This window comes from Pristiophorus japonicus, chromosome 16 (assembly GCF_044704955.1).
Source record: "Pristiophorus japonicus isolate sPriJap1 chromosome 16, sPriJap1.hap1, whole genome shotgun sequence".
Taxonomy (NCBI): Eukaryota; Metazoa; Chordata; class Chondrichthyes; family Pristiophoridae; genus Pristiophorus; species Pristiophorus japonicus.
Genome location: NC_091992.1, coordinates 37,802,571 through 37,821,863, shown reverse-complemented (window position 1 = coordinate 37,821,863; position 19,293 = coordinate 37,802,571). Strand labels below are relative to the sequence as shown.

Genomic DNA, 19,293 nt, shown 5'->3' with positions numbered 1-19,293 from the left:
GGGGTCCTTGTGCATGAATCCCAAAAGGTTAGTTTGCAGGTGCAGCAGGTAATCAGGAAGGCGAATGGAATGTTGGCCTTCATTGCGAGAGGGATGGAGTACAAAAGCAGGGAGGTCTTGCTGCAACTGTATAAGGTATTGGTAAGGCCGCACCTGGAGTACTGCGTGCAGTTTTGGTCACCTTACTTAAGGAAGGATATACTAGCTTTGGAAGGGGTACAGAGACGATTCACTAGGCTGATTCCAGAAATGAAGGGGTTACCTTATGATAGATTGAGTAGACTGGGTCTTTACTCGTTGGAGTTCAGAAGGATGAGAGGTGATCTTATAGAAACATTTAAAATCATGAAAGGGATAGACAAGATAGAGGCAGAGAGGTTGTTTCCATTGGTAGGGGAGTCTAGAACTAGGGGGCACAGCCTCAAAATACGGAGGAGCCAATTTAAAACCGAGCTGAGAAAGAATTTCTTCTCCCAGAGGGTTGTGAATCTGTGGAATTCTCTGTCCAAGGAAGCAGTTGAGGCCAGCTCATTGAATGTTTTCAAGTCAAAGATAGATAGATTTTTAACCAATAAGGGAATTAAGGGTTACGGGGAGAGGGCAGGTAAGTGGAGCTGAGTCCACGACCAGATCAGCCATGATCTTATTGAATGATGGAGCAGGCTCGAGGGGCTAGATGGCCTACTCCTGTTCCTAATTCTTATGTTCTTATATGTTTGAAGGCAGAGTTGGCTAAAGTGGACTGGGAAAATAGACTAAAGAATGGGACGGTTGATGAGCAGTGGCAGACATTTAAGGAGATATTTCATAACTCGCAACAAAAATATCCAATGAGAAGGAAAGACTGTAAGAGAAGGGATAACCATCCATGGCTAACTGAGGAAACAAGGGAGGGTTTCAAATTGAAAACAAAGGCATACATTGTGGCCAAAACTAGTGGGAGGCCAGAGGATTGGTAAATGTTTAAAAGCCAGCAGAGAACGACTAAAAAAATGATCAAGAGAGGGAAGATAGATTATGAAAGTAAACTAGCACGAAATACAAGAACAGATAGTATGTTTCTACAGATACATAAAAAGGAAAAGAGTGGCTAAAGTAAATGTTGGTCCCCTGGAGGATGAGACTGGGGAATTAATAATGGAGAACAGGGAAATGGCAGAGACGTTAAACAAATATTTTGTAGCGGTCTTCACGGTAGAAGACACTAAAAACATTCCAATAGCGGATATAGGTAGGGAGGAACTTAATACAATCATTAATGAAAGTAGTACTAGATAAAATAATGGGACTAAAGTCGGACAAGTCCCCTGGACCTGATGGCTTGCATCCTAGGGTCTCGAGAAGTGGCTGCAGAGATAGTGGATGCATTGGTTATAATCTACCAAAATTCCCTGGATCCTGGGGCGGTCCCAGCAGATTGGAAAACCACAAATGTAACGCTCCTATTTGAAAAAGGAGGCAGACAAAAAGCAGGAAACTATAGACTAGTTAGCATAACATCTGTCATTGGGAAAATGCTGGAGTCCATTATTAAGGAAGCAGTAGCGGGACATTTGGAAAAGCATAATTCAATCAAGCAGAGTCAGCATGGTTTTATGAAAGGGAAATCATGTTTGACAAATTTGCTGGAGTTCTTTGAGGATGTAACGAGCAGGGTGGATAAAGGGGAACCAGTGGATGTGGTGTATTTGGATTTCCAGAAGGTATTCGATAAGGTGCCACATAAGAGGTTACTGCACAAGATAAAAGCTCACAGGGTTGGGGCTAATATATTAGCATGGATAGAGGATTGGCTAATTAACAGAAAACAGAGAGTCGCAATAAATGGGATCATTTTCCGGTTGCCAAACAGTGACCAGTGGGGTGCCACAGGGATCAGTGCTGGGTCCTCAACTATTTACAATCTATATTAATGACTTGGATGAAGGGACCGAGTGTAATGTAGCCAAGTTTGCTGATGATACAAAGCTGGGTGGGAAAGCAAATTGTGAGGACACAAAACATCTGCAAAGAGATATGAGAGTGCGCAAAAATTTGGCAGATGGAGTATAATGTGGGAAAATGTGAGGTTATCCACTTTGGCAGAAATAATAGAAAAGCAAATTATAATTTAAATGGAGAAACATTGCAAAGTGCTGCAGTGCAGAGAGACCTGGGGGTCCTTGAGCATGAAACACAAAAAGTTAGTATGCAGGTGCAGCAAGTAATCAGGAAGGCAAATGGAATGTTGGCCTTTATTGCAAGGCGGCTAGTGTATAAAAGCAGAGAAGTCCTGCTACAACTGTACAGGGTATTGGTGAGGCCACACCTGTAGTGCTACGTTGTTTTGGTCTCTGTATTTAAGGATATACTTGCATTGGAGGCTGTTCAGTGAAGGTTCACTAGGTTGTTCCGGAGACGAGAGGTTTGACTTATGAGGATAGGTTGAGTAGGTTGGGCCTATACACATTGGAGTTCAGAAGAATGAGGTGATCTTATTGAAACTTATAAGATAATGAGGGGGCTCGACAAGCTGGATGCAGAGAGGATATTTCCACTTATAGAGGAAACTAAAACTAGGGGACATAGTCTCAGAATAAGGGGCCACCCATTTAAAACTGAGTTGAGGAGAAATGTCTTCTCTCAGAGGGTTGTAAATCAATGGAATTCTCTGACCTAGAGAGCTGTGGAGGCTGGGTCATTGAATATATTTAAGGCGGAGGCAGACAGATTTTTGAGCGATAAGAGATAAAGGGTTATGGGGAGCAGGAAGGAAGTGGAGCCGAGTCCATGATCTGATCAGCCATGATCTTAGTGAATGGCGGAGCAGGCTCGTGGGGCCAAATGGCCTACTCCTGCTCCTATTCTTTATGTATTTATGCAGCTCGTTGTCAAATTTTGTATAATGCTCCTGTGAAGTACCTTGGAGTGTTTTACTACGTTAAAGGCATTATATAAATGCAAGTTGTTATCGTTGAGCTAAAATGTGTGTCCACACCTGAAGTTCTCAATATTGAAATTATAGACTGTCTAAAATGCTGATTGAGGTGGTAACATATTGGGCAAGTTGACTTAAGCCAACTCTTGTACATTTGAGCAGCTATTTATAGAAGCCTAGATAATCTGTTTTGGTCTGGGTCCAATCTGCAGTGCAAGAAACCTCAGGCAGAAAATAAATAAAACAGGAGTATTATTTCAGATATTTCCTCCGGGCATTTTACATTTGCATTCTCGGGGTCCCTTTAAAACAGCAAGTGCCAAGTGTGTAAACACAAAAATCATTGTTACATAAAACTAGAATCTAAAAGCTTTCATTCCAGCTCTCACTTGTCTACCCTTATAAATATACAGGTAACTTAAATGCATACTATGTAAGTGTTACTATAAACAGAAGGTCTTACATCACTTTGTTAGAACTTTAAACTGTGTTACCTTATTTTGTCTGAGTTTACTCATCACCTCGGTAAGCGTGGGGTAACCGCCACTATACTTCCAGAGGTGGACTGAAAAAGACAGAAATAGGTTAATAGAATAGCAAGTCTTCTCTATTTCATATTGGAGTCACTGTGTGCTATGCCCATGTCCTGGTTTTGGGCTAATGAAAATACTAGGTGGACATTGAATATGCTTTTTTAGATACTGCCCACAAAGTGAAATTTTCATTTTTGGCTAGTAGCACAACTGATTACCTCCTGGACCAGTACCATGCCCAAGAGTCAGAGATGAAGTCACATATATATATATATATATATATATATACCAATGTTCCCGTCAATTTTTGGGGGGGGATGCGCAGTCCCTTCCAAATTTTTGCGCACGTTAAGCCGACAAGTGGCCTGCGCGGGACCTCCAGAGTGCTGCACAGCCCAACGGGAACACTGGTGTTTACCATTTACATATATATATGATCAGACACAATGTTGGTTCGGACTACATTGACTTTTCAAAGGAAGTCAGAAGTGGATTTGTTGAATCTCACAAAACATAAGTTGGCGTAAAGATTTGAAGACTGGCTTTAATTTTCCGTGATGAGCAAGAAATAACTTCAGAGTGGAATATATTAGTATATAAATAAAATAAAGGGTTCAAAATCAAAACTACATAACGGTTTATGCATCTAAAACAAAAAGCCATTCATATTACAGGTATAAATTTAATTGGCTACAACGACAAGAAAATAAATTCAACCTAATTTTCATTTAAATACAGAAATTGTGATTTGTACACTATCCAACTATTAAAAAATTTCTATTTCTAATATCTATAAATAAATGATGCCTTGTTATTCTGCTTATAGTAATATTCATACCAGATTGATCCTGCTCTCCATACCACGTGTTCCATGTCCCCACAAGTTCACATGGGTAGTTTTTGTCTGTGTGAATCTTTGGTAGTACCTCTGTGCTGCAAAGAACAAGCAGGTGTTAATTTCTGGCATTTTACATCCTGGGCAATTTTCCAATTTCTTGTACTTCATACCAATGGGCTAATAACATTAGATCACACACAAAAAATTTAAGGATTAGTGATCAGCATTTGGGAGGGCATGTAGGCATTTGAAACACATCAGGTTATACACTGAAATTGAATTAGATTACACCACCACATTACTGCACCATTTTGTGAGCTCATCGGCTTCTCTGCTTTTCCTGTAAATAGTTCACTTTAATAACTAACTTGAGATACCTGCAAGGTGGTTACATTTTGATGTACATGTGCAGAGTATACACCTACAGTTGGATTACTGACTTGGGGTTCAATTTTTACAAAAGTTCATCAGAATTTTAGCTAACTAGTACTTTCGCCAAGATAACAAGTGCTGGGGTGGAGGGGGCGGGGAGAAGAGAGAGGAAGGAAAATACCAGTGAATTGTTTTTGTCAGTGTTCCCATTGCAAAAGGACAATGGCCTTTATTAATGCCAATTTTTAATATGCTTACATATATATAAAATTGAAATAAAAACTTACGAAGTTGATGGAGAAGGTTTTGGTTGATTTAATAATGTATAGCATAGTTAAGTAATTTCTAACGCAGTACTGCAGAAATGACCTCAGCTATTCTGTATAACCAAGTACAAATATGTCATAAATACCCATCCATCTCTTGTCTGCTTGATGCATCTATTGTCCTACCTTAACCCATAATCCCACATCCATCTTTATTGTCAGCATTTCGTTTAAACACCCAAACCATTCCAATAAAGCTGCTTGACTGACCCAAAAAATGCAGTGTGGAAATTGGTCAATTTTTTCTTCCCAAGAAACCTAACAAAGTAGCCCTTCCATGGTGTCACGTTTCAGGATTTTTGACTATGTGGCACAGGGGGATTTCTAGTGGAGACCCAAAATTTGCAACACATGGTAAACTTCAGCTCTTCCTTTTAATAAATTACACACAAAATTCTCTTCTTGAGTTCAGCACTGCTTCTTGCTATTACTAACAATTATTCGGGGAGCTCTTATTTACTTGATGAAATGCTGACCAACCAATCCGCAGTGTTGCATCCGATGTGATTCGGCAATATAAATTTCCCAGAGCTTTTCTGAAATTGGCCCAGGCTTTTTTTTTAACAACTTCTCTACAAGTTCGCATTAACAACAGTTTGGGAGGGTGGTACACAAGGTTGCATTATCTAATGGATATGGTAGGCACTGATATGCCTAGTTTTTTTTCCAACCTTTTCGTTATGTACGCATAAATGTGGAGTGCCAATGTTTTGGTATGTATTAACCATAACTCAGTTGAAATGATAGTAAAGGGACCATTCTATTGCACTACCAACAATTCAGAGGATGGGCAGAAAAAAAATGAACTATTTTTAAAAGGAACACATTTAAAATAAAAAGAATAAATTGTATTAAAATGAGAAAAAAGAAGTTATACAAAAAAATAAAAGCTACTTACAAACAAAATTAAGAGTTCCACCCACCCTTACAGTTCAGCAATTGTTTGATCACTAATTTTATGTTGAAGTGGTGGAGACCCCATCACCATGAATGTAAAACTACATCAACTCACTAAACTGTATATTTTGGTGATCAAGGAATCCATGTTGATAAATTAAGCTGAAACGTGTTAGTAACACACTGGAGAAGGTTCTTTCCAATGATACAAAAATAATCTCAAATATATAGAGGCATCGAGGATGCACATACCAAAAACTACGATTATATGGACTCTAACCAAACAAATAGGTAACCATAAAAAGGAAAATACCACAGATGCTGGAAATCTGAAACAAAAACCGCAAACCCTGGAGACACTCAGCAGATCAGGCAACACCCACTGAGAAAACAGCAGTCAGTTGAAAGGTTCTGAGGAAGGTTTATACCTGAAATGTCAAGAGACTTCTGTTTTCTCAATGGATACTGCCTGACCTGGAGTTTCTTCAACATCCTGTTTCCGAAACAAGTAAACATTCTTGCTGCAGGTAAAAGGTGTGATTGGCAGAAAACAGGTTCTCAGTTTACGACATTACAAAGATAACATTGTATTCTTTCTTTATAAAATTCCCATGATTTTCAACTCATGTATCTTAGGTTACAACATGCTCCTTGGATTACTTTTGATAAAATCAAGTGCTATGTTTATCTAAATACTAAGCGTGGGACCTTTAAACTTGAACAGATTACATGCAAGGTCAATCTTTTCTCATTCAAAAATAGCAATAAAAAGTTACCAGGCGTTTTCCCTAAAGTGGTTTTACATGCCTGCTGGTACTGCATAAATGTTTCTCATCTTTGCAATTATAAAACAATTACAGCTAGAAAATTAAAAATAAATGCCGCTGGTTGTTAGTCATAAGGAGTTTGTAAAACAAAATATTGTATTATGAAATTCATTGTACCTTTTAATATGGCATACATTGAAGCCAAATTTTTTACATGGGAGAAATCCAAAGTGAGCACTACTCCAGATAAATCAGATTAGTTTTCTTTAGCCAAAAGAGCTGAATAAGAATCAGACTTTTTTCTTAATCTTACCAAAGTTTGTTGTAAGCCTCCAAGCATTCTGGCTTTATGCTGTGAACTGGAAAGAAAATGTTTAAAATTATACTAGGAAATAATTTGAAAATAATACGTATTCCTCAACAGTCTTTAAAATACCAGAGATACTTACACTGAATTTTGTATAGGCTGCTGGTTTCCTTTTTAGATAGCAAGTTTGAATGAGCATCTTTGCGTGGATCCACCTTTCTAACAAACAGCGATTTAAACCAGCTATCCTCCCTGTTGTTGTAAGAAGTAGCAGACAATGCCCTGCACAGAAACATGAATAATTACAATAGTAGAGCCGGTCAGGGTGCATCGTGGCAAGTGACCACAATCCTGGTGGCTTTTAAGGTTAGGCTTAAATTGGAGAAGAGGATACAATAGAAATATTCAACTTTAGCAGGGCATACTTTTAGGGGATGAGTGATCCAAGGACACTGGGATGGACAATGTGTTAGAAAGAAAAACATGGAAGAAAAGCAATTCATGTTTAGAAATGGTATACAGATTACAGAATAGGTACCAATAGGGAAAAGACCAGTATGGGCTGTGATGCAAGGAATGCAGAGGAGAACGTTAAAAAAAAAATTGCTAAAGTATAAAGCTATGGGCCGCACAGCGGTTTGAGACAAGTATAGAAGTCAGACAAAGGAAAATTCGGAGAGCTCACGTAGAAAATGAGGTTAGAAAGAACTGTCAAATAATTAAAAATATTAATACAAATCTGTGCATGTGATCAGTTCCTACCCACAAATCATACTTTCTGTATCAAAATTGTATGTAAACATTTACAATGAGAATCATATCGAGACACATTAAGATTTACAATGGGAATTATTTCATCATAGTTTGTTGATGAATCAAAATGCTTTTTGAAAGAAATTTCATGCACTTTTTTCCCCTTAGCAACTCAATTTTCTAATGTCTAATATTCTAATGCATAAGCAGTCTAGTCAAAGTAACACTGAGTTCCTGAGGAGAACAAATTGTATAGCTGAAGGTTATAAAAATATGGAAGGAATTAAAGGTGTTGTAGGAAGTAGGCACCTGCAGAATATATCAAAACACTAGGCATTAGGCACCTGCTAAATATATCTAAACTCATATAAGTTTAAAGTGGCCACACATAAAATGGCTGCCCAGGCATGATGGGAAATCAGGTAGTCAAGCTGTGAACTATTGACTGAGCAGTGACCGAGCAATAACCGAGCAATAACCCTGTGAGGCCCACTGCCAGGAATGCCTTGGATACAAGATAACTATAACAAACCATTATAACTCCACACAGCAGAGCCCCGAGAAATAGAGATAAGAGGGGCCTACATCACATAACGAGGGCATGAATCAGCCCGAGCTGACAAGAACCGAATATGTAACTGTAATAAGGAGGCTACCCAATGCCAGCATCCAAGGACAGTAAGATAAGAGGTGCCCAGGCCATGTTACAAGACACGAGTCATCCCTAGCAACACATCTCTTGGCAACACATGAGCCACTTTACGTTTAGAGACTAACGCTATTGGTCTAATGCAACTGTAGTAAACTGTTGTATGTAACTGTAGTAAACTGTTGTAAAACAGATAAAGATCCATGAAACCCTTTGTTCAGCGGAGAGCAGCCTGGATACAGTCCTGAGACTTCCTCCCCGCTGAGCATTAATAAAGGCCGCATTGGCGTTGGAACCGACTCTGAGTGTTGAGTGATTCTTCTGAGAAAACATTCACGCTAACAATGGCGTAGTAGGCAGGATTCCCCGGAGTCGCGGGACGCCCTTGGAAAAAACCAGGGTGAGTATAAAAAAACTATTTTTAAGTATAAAGGGTGCGGAAGGTGGAAGCTGGTTGATCGACACGAGGAGACGGTCTAATATCTCAAATGCCTAGCCTGAGCCTGAATTAAGAGGACTTTTGTCTCACGTGACGGCCAGGAACCAAGTAGGCGTAGGAAACACACTTAGACCGTGGGATCGTGATACCGAGAGACATCTTCCGGACCCAGTAGTGTAATTTGAAATATCCCGGGGTAGAACCAAGCGGTGTACAGTGGCTAACGGAATCCAAACCTGTGAACAGGGTCGGACCAACTGGCCGAGCGGTGGTAGGTAGTCGTTAAGGAGGCGTAGAGCACTGCGGGAAATTGCTTAAACGCGTTTTAAGAATTGTATAAGTTTGTGTAACAGCAGAACTTGTGACCTGACAGTTGCTAGGAGACGGTCTACTCCAAGTTGCGCTAGGAAGGATGCGGACCTCAGAGTAGATTTCTAACGGTACTAGTCCTACCCAGGAATGGCCATGAAAGCAAGTAAACTCGAGTGGGGATCAGAAGGGTCTATTACCTGCCATCTGGCGGAAAAGCAAAAGAAACTAATCGAGAAAATGATTAGAGCAGGGTGGGACCTGCCAGCAGCCCAACAGGAATGGTGGGTAAAGGAACGAAAAGAAAAACAATACCGGTAGTCCACTACAAAAGTTATGTGAGGAATTATTTAGATAAAACTACAAATTCCCTGAAAGTTTCAATGGATCCAAAAATTAATAGGAAAGAGAGACTGTTGTAAATGTCTGGTCGTTGAGTGAGAGTCCCTGTGTGATTTTGTGACTGCGGAATGAATTTTTCTGAAAGCCTGGTTGGAAGAGGAATGCAAGTGTCTGTTTATTTTAGCTAACCCTTTGTAGTGTTGTCCTGTATGTGGGAAGTTTTAAGACATTTTAAGTTAGAAACGCAGGTGTGGATTTATTCGGATGATAAGTTACGGAGCTAGGAAATGTACAAAGGATAGGTTTGTTGAGTAAAACATAATAAATACATGGTCCCGGTGGTTAAAAAAAAAAAGAATTTACTTGTCGAAAGAAAACGTGCAATGATTGATTACATTGGATTGAAAGACATAAATTTAGTCTCGGAATGAGATAAAGAATGCCTTTTAAGAAAGCTTCTAGCTCAAAACAAAAAAAGGTTTTAAATAAAGATTGAAATTACAAAGTTTGAATTGGGATTTTGAGATATTCAGAGAAGGCACAGAAAATACTGAGGTGGATTCAAAAAAAAAATTATTAAATTAAATCTGATCAGGTCAAACTCCTGGGCGAGTGGCGAGCTATCTGCGAAGGTGTAAAAGGAACTTTTGGAAAATTTTGATATAACGAAAAGCAGCCCTCAAACCTGGACTCCATTCCAGTTATGGAGAAAAAGAAAAAGATAAAGACGCCACTTTGAAAGAAAACAAATGATTTTAAATTAACAACTTTATGGAGTTACGAACCCTCCGTGTAAAATACAAAACCTAATTTGAAGAAAGAAAAAAAAAGATGTAACGGACTAAAATAAGTGCTGAAAAAAAATGTGTTTGTGATGGAAAGAAAAAGACATAACTTACTAAATACTAGTTGCTGTGAAAAAAAAAGATATTGGTTTAATTAGAAAAAGAAAAAAAATTTGGAAGAGGTAAAAAAACACTCAACATTGATAATGATTTTAAATTATGAGAAAGTTTCAATGCAGTTTGAAAAGATTTCCAAAATGGACAGTGTTTATCAAGAAAAGTCCCGAACAGTCTAAACAAGCAGGAGGGTTTTGAAGATAACGAGGAGAAAGAGAAATTTAAAAAAAAACAAAATTGAATTTCAGTAAACAATATTGCTATTAAAAATGTGTGGTCTCGTTTTATATCAATTTAAAAAAAAGATTTATTTGGCAAGTACTTGAATTAGAAGTTAAGAAAACATTGGAGTTTTAATGGATTCCTAATTTCTAAGCAAGTTTGAAGGCACAAAGACTTTTTTTTCAGATGATTACATGAAGTCACGTAATGACATCAGGTCTTCTTACAAACCTGGAAAGGAGTTAACCGTTTCCATTGACAGCCATTTGATACTGAATATTCTTAATAGAAAAAAACTCACCTAACAGAGGAAACAAAAATAAAAACAGAACTAGCTTATGTAATAATACTTGCCTGATACAAGAAAGAAATAGATACTCAATAAAACAAATTGAAGAGTTAAAAGCCAAGATAAACAGGCTGGAAGAGATAACGGGACTAGACGGATAGTGCAGTGCGCAGCCATAGTGCCAATGTACCCCACGGTGGGTAGGTGTAGTCCACAAACCCAACCTAACGATAAAGCAGACAACGATGTTCGGAGGAATAGCTTTGGCCTTGGTCATAATAGGAGTTTGGGTAATATTTAAGTGGGTAAAGACACGGGCGCACGCCCCACAGATTCAACTCGAAATGGTTCGATTATAACCTTGTGCTTCTGATTCCGCAGGGTGACAGGGATACTCGTAGAGCAAAACCTAACCCCTGGTGACGACCAGGCCGTCTGTTTAAAATTACAGATAATACCTACCAGAATGGGAATACGAACGGCGCTACTCGTAATATGGATAGCCCTGCGACATGCACGTACCCTGGACAACACCGACGGACAGCAGAGCACGCTGGAAATAAACAATCACATGAACTACGGAGTTTTATTCAATTTGACGGACGGAGTATGTGTCCCAGCGACTAAAGATTGGAACAAGGACAGGACTTATTTTAATGCATGGTTACAAGTGAATCCTAATAAGAGTATGTGTACAGTGCTCTATGGGTATAAGAAGTAGCTGCATTAAACGGAGGGATGTCAAAGGGCCTGATGAATGTACTTTCGGCATAATTTGCGCGCCTCCGGGACAATCCCAGCAATCAGTCATCTGCAAAAAGGGAGTGGGGCTGTGTGGGTACTACGAAGAGGTGGGGGCGGCTGCAATATCATTGTATGTATGCTTCTCACCCCCTCCGACACCGCGCCCCATAAGAACCACTACATTGCCCGAGGAACTGCCTTGTCCCATAACTACGAAGGGACCAGAAAATGGGATTGTAATGTACAACGAAGGGGAATTATTGTATGATAATGTTAAACATGAAATTGTGCCTGTCCTGATCAATATTTCAGGCACCCAGATGCCGGAATACTGTACAGAACAGTCAAGGAAAATGTACAATGTATTAAGTAAAGTTGTAATGCAGCAGGCTGCCGATGCAATGGGTGCCAGTAGATTCCGAAGACAGGGGTCAGCCCCCAGGATAAAGAAGGAAATAGACATACAAGGGTTAAATGAGAGGGTGGAACAGCTTAGAGGGGTGATGAAGGGGTTAAATGAGAGGGTGGAGCAAAACCAGGAAGACCAAGCCAACCTAGGAAAGGAGGGTGCAGAAATCCAGTTGGATGGCATCTCAGTCCTGGAAGCTCACGCCAAAACCATCAATCACCTCACTGATAGAGAAAAAGAAGATACAGGAAAGCACAAACAGGGGCAACTCTGTCACGCTTATGGTCTGTGGATGGTGGGACAGATCCGCCACAATCTCGACCAGATCCAACGCGGGGAAGTATCCGATTGGATAGACAGTTCACATCTGGCTCAGTTGGCTAACCAGAGGGGGACACTGGATAATTGTACTCTGAAGGGACTGACCCGAGTATACCCAGCAATTCCAGATTGCCAGATGGGTAGGAATACTGGGATAGGGATAGTCCTGATGATCCTTATAGCCACGCCGGACTCAGGGCCGTTCCCCCTATACCAACTAGAGAATATAGGAGTAATACGGGAAAATGCGTTACTATCTGACCACCACCTCCGCCGTTCGTCGAAACAACATACTTACCGGGATTTCCCTAACAGATTGCAAGCAAAGGGGGGAGATCACAGTATGCCCTCACCCGGTAGGCCGAGGTGAGCTAGACGAGTGCGGGTTTAACCGAACCGACGGGTGTGTACTAGAAATAGTGCCCGCACACATGCACTTCGCGAGGGCAGACTACGGAGGGAAGGGAAGATACTGCGTCTCTACCAGAGCGTTCATACCAGTATAATGACCTGCAGTGCCCTATACCACAGCCAAACTTTTGCTTTACACCACTACGACCTGTCGCGATCGGGCAAGCGCATATCACCCAGGTTAGGCGCCGGAAGCCTGAAGTTATTGAGGTAACCGATCAGCTCCATGATCATTTGCAGGATTATGACGAGCCAGATCAGGTCCCTATCCCACATCTAACCGAAGTATTACGAGAATTGAGGCTCAGAGTGGGTCAATCCGTAAAGCTATATCACCAACTGCAAACCAAAATCAAAGTACTGGAAGAAGATATCAATGTCGACTTACAAAGTCAGAGTTGGTGGAGAAAGGTCTGGGACTGGGGAATAAATGTGAACATCCATCCTTAGATTCGAATAATTTCACACATACTGGTCGGGATACAATTGATCTTAGCGATAACATGGGGCATAATGGCCTGCCAGGCATGCAGGCACCACGCACAACGAAGAGGGATCCATGACCGGTCCCCGGATACTAAACAAGCCCGTCTAATAAAGGAGCAGGAGGATTTGGCCTTTGTCAATTTGATTTAAGCAACCGGGACTCCTGAAACCGCGTGACTGGCCAGCACATTGAGGCAGGGAGTACTGGGCCGTGCACAAAATCTAATAAAGGTAGAACGGTCAGTTAAAAGGGGACTAGGACTAGTCCCTTTACCGAAAGGGGGAATTGTTGTAGGAAATAGGCAACTGCAGAATATATCAAAACACTAGGCATTAAGCACCTGCTAAATATATCTAAACTCATAAGTTTAAAGTGGCCACACATAAAATGGCTGCCCAGGCATGATGGGAAATCAGGTAGTCAAGCTGTGAACTATTGACTGAGCAATGACCGAGCAATAACCCTGTGAGGCCCACTGCCAGGATACAAGATAACTATAACAAACCATTATAACTCCACACAGCAGAGCCCCGAGAAAGAGAGATAAGAGGGGCCTACATCCCATAACGAGGGCATGAATCAGCCCGAGCTGACAAGAACCGAATACGTAACTCTAATAAGGAGGCTATCCAATGCCAGCATCCAAGGACAGTAAAATAAGAGAGGCCCAGGCCATGTTACAAGACACGAGTCATCCCTAGCAACACATCTCTTGGCAACACATGAGCCACTTTACGTTTAGAGACTAACGCTATTGGTCTAATGTTACTGTAGTAAACTGTTGTATGTAACTGTAGTAAACAGTTGTAAAACATATAAAGATCCATGAAACCCTTTGTTCAGCGGAGAGCAGCCTGGATACAGTCCTGAGACTTCCTCCCCGCTGAGCGTTAATAAAGGCCGCATTGGCGTTGGAACCGACTGAGTGTTGAGTGATTCTTCTGAGAAAACATTCACGCTAACAAAGGCAAAGACAAACATTTTTAAATGTTGGCCTAGGCACCCGAGGAGGCCCATCTGCCAACACTCATCACCCTAACCAACATCACAAACAGATTATCTAGTCATTTATCTCATTGTTGTTTTTTGGACCCTTTGTGCAAATTGGTTATGTGTTTCCCTTTATTACAACAGTGACTACACTTCAAAAGTACTTCATAAACTGTGATGTGCTTCAGGAGGTCCTGAAAGCAATGTTCCCTTTAAGCTGCGTGGCTGCGCAGCATGAACAGCACTAAATACAAATGTGATCTTTTTGTGAAAGGTATGGAAGCAGAATTGGAAGCATTCAAACAAGGAGTTACAGGAGAGAAGGGCACAGAGGTGGTAGGCGTCATGTTCAAGAACCTTGGAGAGGCAAGGACATTTAGAGATGTAGTGGTAGTTAGTGAGGGGTCAAGGATGGGCTGACACTGCCAAGGCCAGCATTTATTGTCCATCCGTAATTGCTCTTGAGAAGGTGGTGGTGAGCACAACCGAGTGGCTTCCTCGGCCATTTCAGAGGGCAGTTAGGAGTCAACCACATTGCTGTGTGCTTGAAGTCACGTATAGGCCAGACCGGGTAAGGATAGCAGATTTTCTTACCCAAAAAGGACATTAGTGAACCAGATGGGTTTTTAAGACAATCCAGTAGTTTCATGGTCACCATTACTGGTACTTTATAATTACAGATTATTTAATTAAGTGGATTTAAATTCTCCAGCTACCATGGTGGGATCTGAACTCATGTCTTCAGATTATTAGTCCAGGCCTCTGGATTACTAGTCCAGTAACATAACCACTATGCTACCATTCCAGTTTGAAGAGAGAGATAATGATAGTTTTGAAAGGGTGGGGTGGGGGGGTTAGAGCATGGAGAGAAGTCCATTCACAATGCAAGACAGAATGTGGCCAGGAAGAAATGTTGAATGGTCAAGATTTTAGGTAGAACATGATCAAGGATGCAGGAGATAAGTCCCATGGGCAAGATGATCTGGGGGGGGGGGGGGAACGAGAGAGAGAGAGAGAGAGAGAGAGAAAGAAAGAGGGTGGCGAAAGAAAACATGGGTGAGTGACAGAGTTCAGGGTTGGACTAAGACTACAGAAACAAAGCCGGTGCTACTTTTACTCTGAGATGGACCTACAGTAGTAGACAGTTTTGGCAGAGGCCCAGTCGATCTACACTTGGTCGAACCAGATCTGGCAATGAATAGCCAAACCAGCTAAGTTTATTTTTGAAGAACTAGGTGCCATTAGCTGCAATTTTCCCTTTCATTGAATTTTAGAAAATTATAGTCAGATCTCTTATTTTCTTTCTTAGCTTCCCTGAGCACCTTTGAATGTAAGCCATCAGTTCCCAGTGATTTCTTTACCTCATGTCTGAGTAACTTCTTTTAAGTTTCAAATATGATCTTTTCTCCCTATTCATCCACAGAACTCCAGCCATTGATACAATCCTTTTTTCCTTTATTCAAATGTACCTCCTGTTCCTGTTTAAATATTTCCAACTGTTGCTCGACCATTTTGATTTCAATTTTGCCCCTTTTAAAACATTTTCCTAGAATTTGCTTTTTCCAAGCCAAGCTTCCTTGTGCTCTTTTTTTTCTCAAGGATATGTAGATCTGGTTTAACATGGAAGTAATTAGCAGGGTACCTCAGGGATTGGTGCTAGGGGCATTGCAGTTTCAATGTACATAAATGACCAAAGGGGGTACAAAAATAAAACTCACCAAAATTAAAGATGATACTCAACTTGGGGTGGGGAGAAAGTTCAAACAGGAAATAGGCTGAATACATACAGAAGGACCTGTACAGACTAGGGAGCTAGGCTAATGAGTGACACGTCATTTAATATGAACAACAACTTGAATTTAAATAGCTCCTTTAACATAGTAAAACATCCCAAGGTGTTTCACAGGAGTATTATAAAACAAAATTGGACACCGAGCCCCACCAGGAGATATTAGGGCAGATGACCAAAAGCTTGGTCAAAGAGGTATGTTTTAAGGAGCGTCTTAAAGGAGGAAAGAGAGGTAGATAGGCAGAGGTTTAAGGAGGGAATTCCAGAACTTAGGGCCTTGGCAGCTGAAGGCATGGCCACCAATGGTTATGATTACAATCAGGGATGTTCAAGAGGCCAGAATTTGAGGAGCGCAGATATCTCGGTGGGTTGTGGGGCTGGAGATCACAGAGATAGGAAGGCCATGGAGGGATTTAAAAACAAGAATGAGAATTTTAAAATCGAGGCGTTGCTTGACCGGGAGTCAATGTAGGTCAGCGAACACAGAGGTGATGGGTGAACGGGACTTGGCAAATGCAAAGCCACGAGATTGGGAAAGTATAGTGAACAGTGGCAATATAAACTAAATAGTATTATTCTATAGGACACAAGGAGGGGCTTTGGCAACACTAGCAGATGGACAATTGAAGTACAATGTGGACAGCAGGAAAGAAAGCAACTCAGTTCTTAGAATGTTTAGCCAGAGTAATAGAGCATACATTTCTGGAAGTGATTCAGAGTTTGTATAAAGCACTGGTCTAACACCACAGTATCATGGAATATGCTATATCCTAGACAATGCGAGCACCAAGATGAACTATATTTTTCCAGTCCTTTGTATTTCTATGTTACTACTCTCACATGGAGCCCAATTGTGGTCACTTTTTCCCTTATTTTTAGTCTGTCTAATTGCTCCATTGTGTAAGTACAGAATAAAGTAGTGCTTCCTTCCTCTTTGGAACAGCAACATTGGTGGAAACAGTACTGAACACACATTGTTTTTTTGTGGAAGATTTTCTTCTAAGATTCGTAATTATCTTACTGCTCCTATGCTGATACAATAATGCAATTTTATTCACTAAAAGCAATGCCTATAATGTTGTTTTCTTGCTGCAAGTGAACAAATTCAGAGGCAAGTTAAAATATTTTAGCTAACCAATTGGTATACTTACCCAATAATTGTTTTTCTTTAAACAGAATGGCGAACCAGTACACTCCTACAACACTGTAGTTATTATATGAAAAATAATTTTTTAAATTGCCAGATAATGACCTTGACAAAATACAATTGTGAGTCTTCAAAAATAACTTCGAGCTCAGGCTTAAAACAATCTGCAGCTAATTGCCAGCCGTTTAGTTAGTTACCTCATAAGCTGAACATCAAATTAACTTTGTTTTGCTGACAACTTTGTTGCTGAACAGTAGTTCTTAAAACAAAGAAGCACAGTGACACACCTGACATTTTGACGGAGAGGGAAGGGCCTGTCGACATAAACTTTACCTCAGTTTGCGCGCCCCAGAAACACCGAGCCACTGGCGGCAAAGCGATGGAAGATGCGAGGCTTTTACGTGCACTGACCTGGTCACTGTTGTCGTGGTGGTGCTAGCAGCAAGAGAGAGCGCGCGGCCCCCACCCCGAGTCCGGGCTGTGGCCCTCCTCGCACCGGTTCCAATGTGCAGGATAACTCTGGCCGCCATCTTGCTGTGGAGGTGACATTCACCCCGGCGATGATTGGGCGTGCGCATGCGCCGCACGGCACCCAGCCCCTCGCAACGGCCAACTTGCCTGCCGGGGGCACAGGGATTCGGCAGGCGCCACTGTTCGGTAAAACAATACTTTATTCCAGGAACGGGCAAGGTTTTGCATTCGTGACCACGTGAAGCCAGATGTAAATAGTGTTATAACTGATTTGCCTATATCGCAAGTTGCTGATATTCGGTCTTGCTGCTGATTTTAGATTTATGCTCCAATGAAGCAGCTCCACAGAATTCAAACTGAATAAAGTACCTAAGCTCACGTAGGCCTGAGATGCCTTTGCTTCGAGGGCTAGATTGCACTCCAGGACTATTAAGGCATTTATTTTGGTACAATTTGACACCAAATCCCAAACCAGAGAGGGCAAGGGGCGGAGAGTGGGATCATAGTTCTGCTCTTTCCTTTGTTACTAATGAGAATTCATTCAAAACCTACCTGTCGAATGGCACTGCATCATAAGACACAGATGTAAGTGGGAAACATTGATTTATATGTGTGTTTGCTTTAAATGTTACACATTTTCTGGCATCGTACTCCAAAAACGGAGGCCTCAGTGCAAAACTGGGTAAGAGGCAATCCTGTGTTTGTTTGAAAATTAAACCTATATTGATGTGTCTCACACCGCTGTATGGGGCCAAGTTTCGGGCTGAGTTGCTCCTGTTTTTTTGGAGCAACTGGTTTAGAATGGAGTACCTAAGAAATTGCAATTCTCGTCATTTAGTTTGCTCCAGTTCTAGTCAGTTAGAACAGTTTCAGTTTGGAACAGATTTTTCTTTTCAAAAGGGGGTGTGTGCGGCCATTTACGCCCGTTTTGAAAGTTTAGGCAGTGAAAACATACTCCAAACTAACTTGGAATGGAGTAAGTAGATTTTTGCACGCTCAGAAAAGCCTTGTCTACACTTAGAAAATCAGGCATAGGTTACAAATGAGGCGTAGGGAATGGGGGGAGGGGTGTTTAAAGGGAAGTTTACAAACATTAAATACTTCAGTTTTACAAATAAAGAGCCATCATCAATAATAAATGGTAAATACATCAATAAATCAACTAATAAATCAATCAAAAAAAATTAATAAAAAATAAAAAACAGGGGTGGGAGGGGAGGAAGAGGGGTGGGGGGGAAGAGGGGTGGGGGGGAAGAGGGGTGGGGGGGGGAAGAGGGGTGGGGGGGGGGGGGGAAGAGGGGTGGGGGGGGGGAAGAGGGGGGGAGGGGAAGGGGGAAGAGGGGGAGGGGGGAAGGGGGGGAGGGGAAGGGGGGGAGGGGAGGGGGGGGAGGGGAGGGGGGGAAGAGGGGAGGGGAGGGGAGGGGGGGAAGAGGGGAGGGGGGGGAGGGGGGGGGGAAGAGGGGAGGAAGAGGGGAGGGGGGAAGGGGGGGAAGAGGGGTGGGAGGGGGGGAAGAGGGGTGGGAGGGGGGAAGAGGGGTGGGAGGGGGGGAAGAGGGGTGGGAGGGGGGAAGAGGGGTGGGAGGGGGGAAGAGGGGTGGGAGGGGGGGAAGAGGGGTGGGAGGGGGGGAAGAGGGGTGGGAGGGGAGCAGGGGGGGGGAGGGG

General features: G+C 41.7%; 1 protein-coding gene across 1 annotated transcript in view; it reads right to left on the bottom strand.

The window, feature by feature from the left end:
* The window catches only part of nipsnap2 (nipsnap homolog 2), a 42,320-nt gene extending 24,585 nt beyond the window's left edge, over positions 1 to 17,735 (bottom strand). Inside the window, exons 1-5 of the mRNA XM_070857222.1 lie at positions 17,572 to 17,735; positions 7,100 to 7,239; positions 6,964 to 7,009; positions 4,289 to 4,383; positions 3,412 to 3,482 (exon numbers count right to left, since the gene is read on the bottom strand). Coding sequence (XP_070713323.1) covers positions 3,412 to 3,482; positions 4,289 to 4,383; positions 6,964 to 7,009; positions 7,100 to 7,239; positions 17,572 to 17,690 — 471 coding nt within the window. The 5' untranslated portion in view covers positions 17,691 to 17,735. The remainder of the gene's footprint in view (positions 1 to 3,411; positions 3,483 to 4,288; positions 4,384 to 6,963; positions 7,010 to 7,099; positions 7,240 to 17,571) is intronic.
* Between the last annotated feature and the right edge of the window lie 1,558 nt (positions 17,736 to 19,293).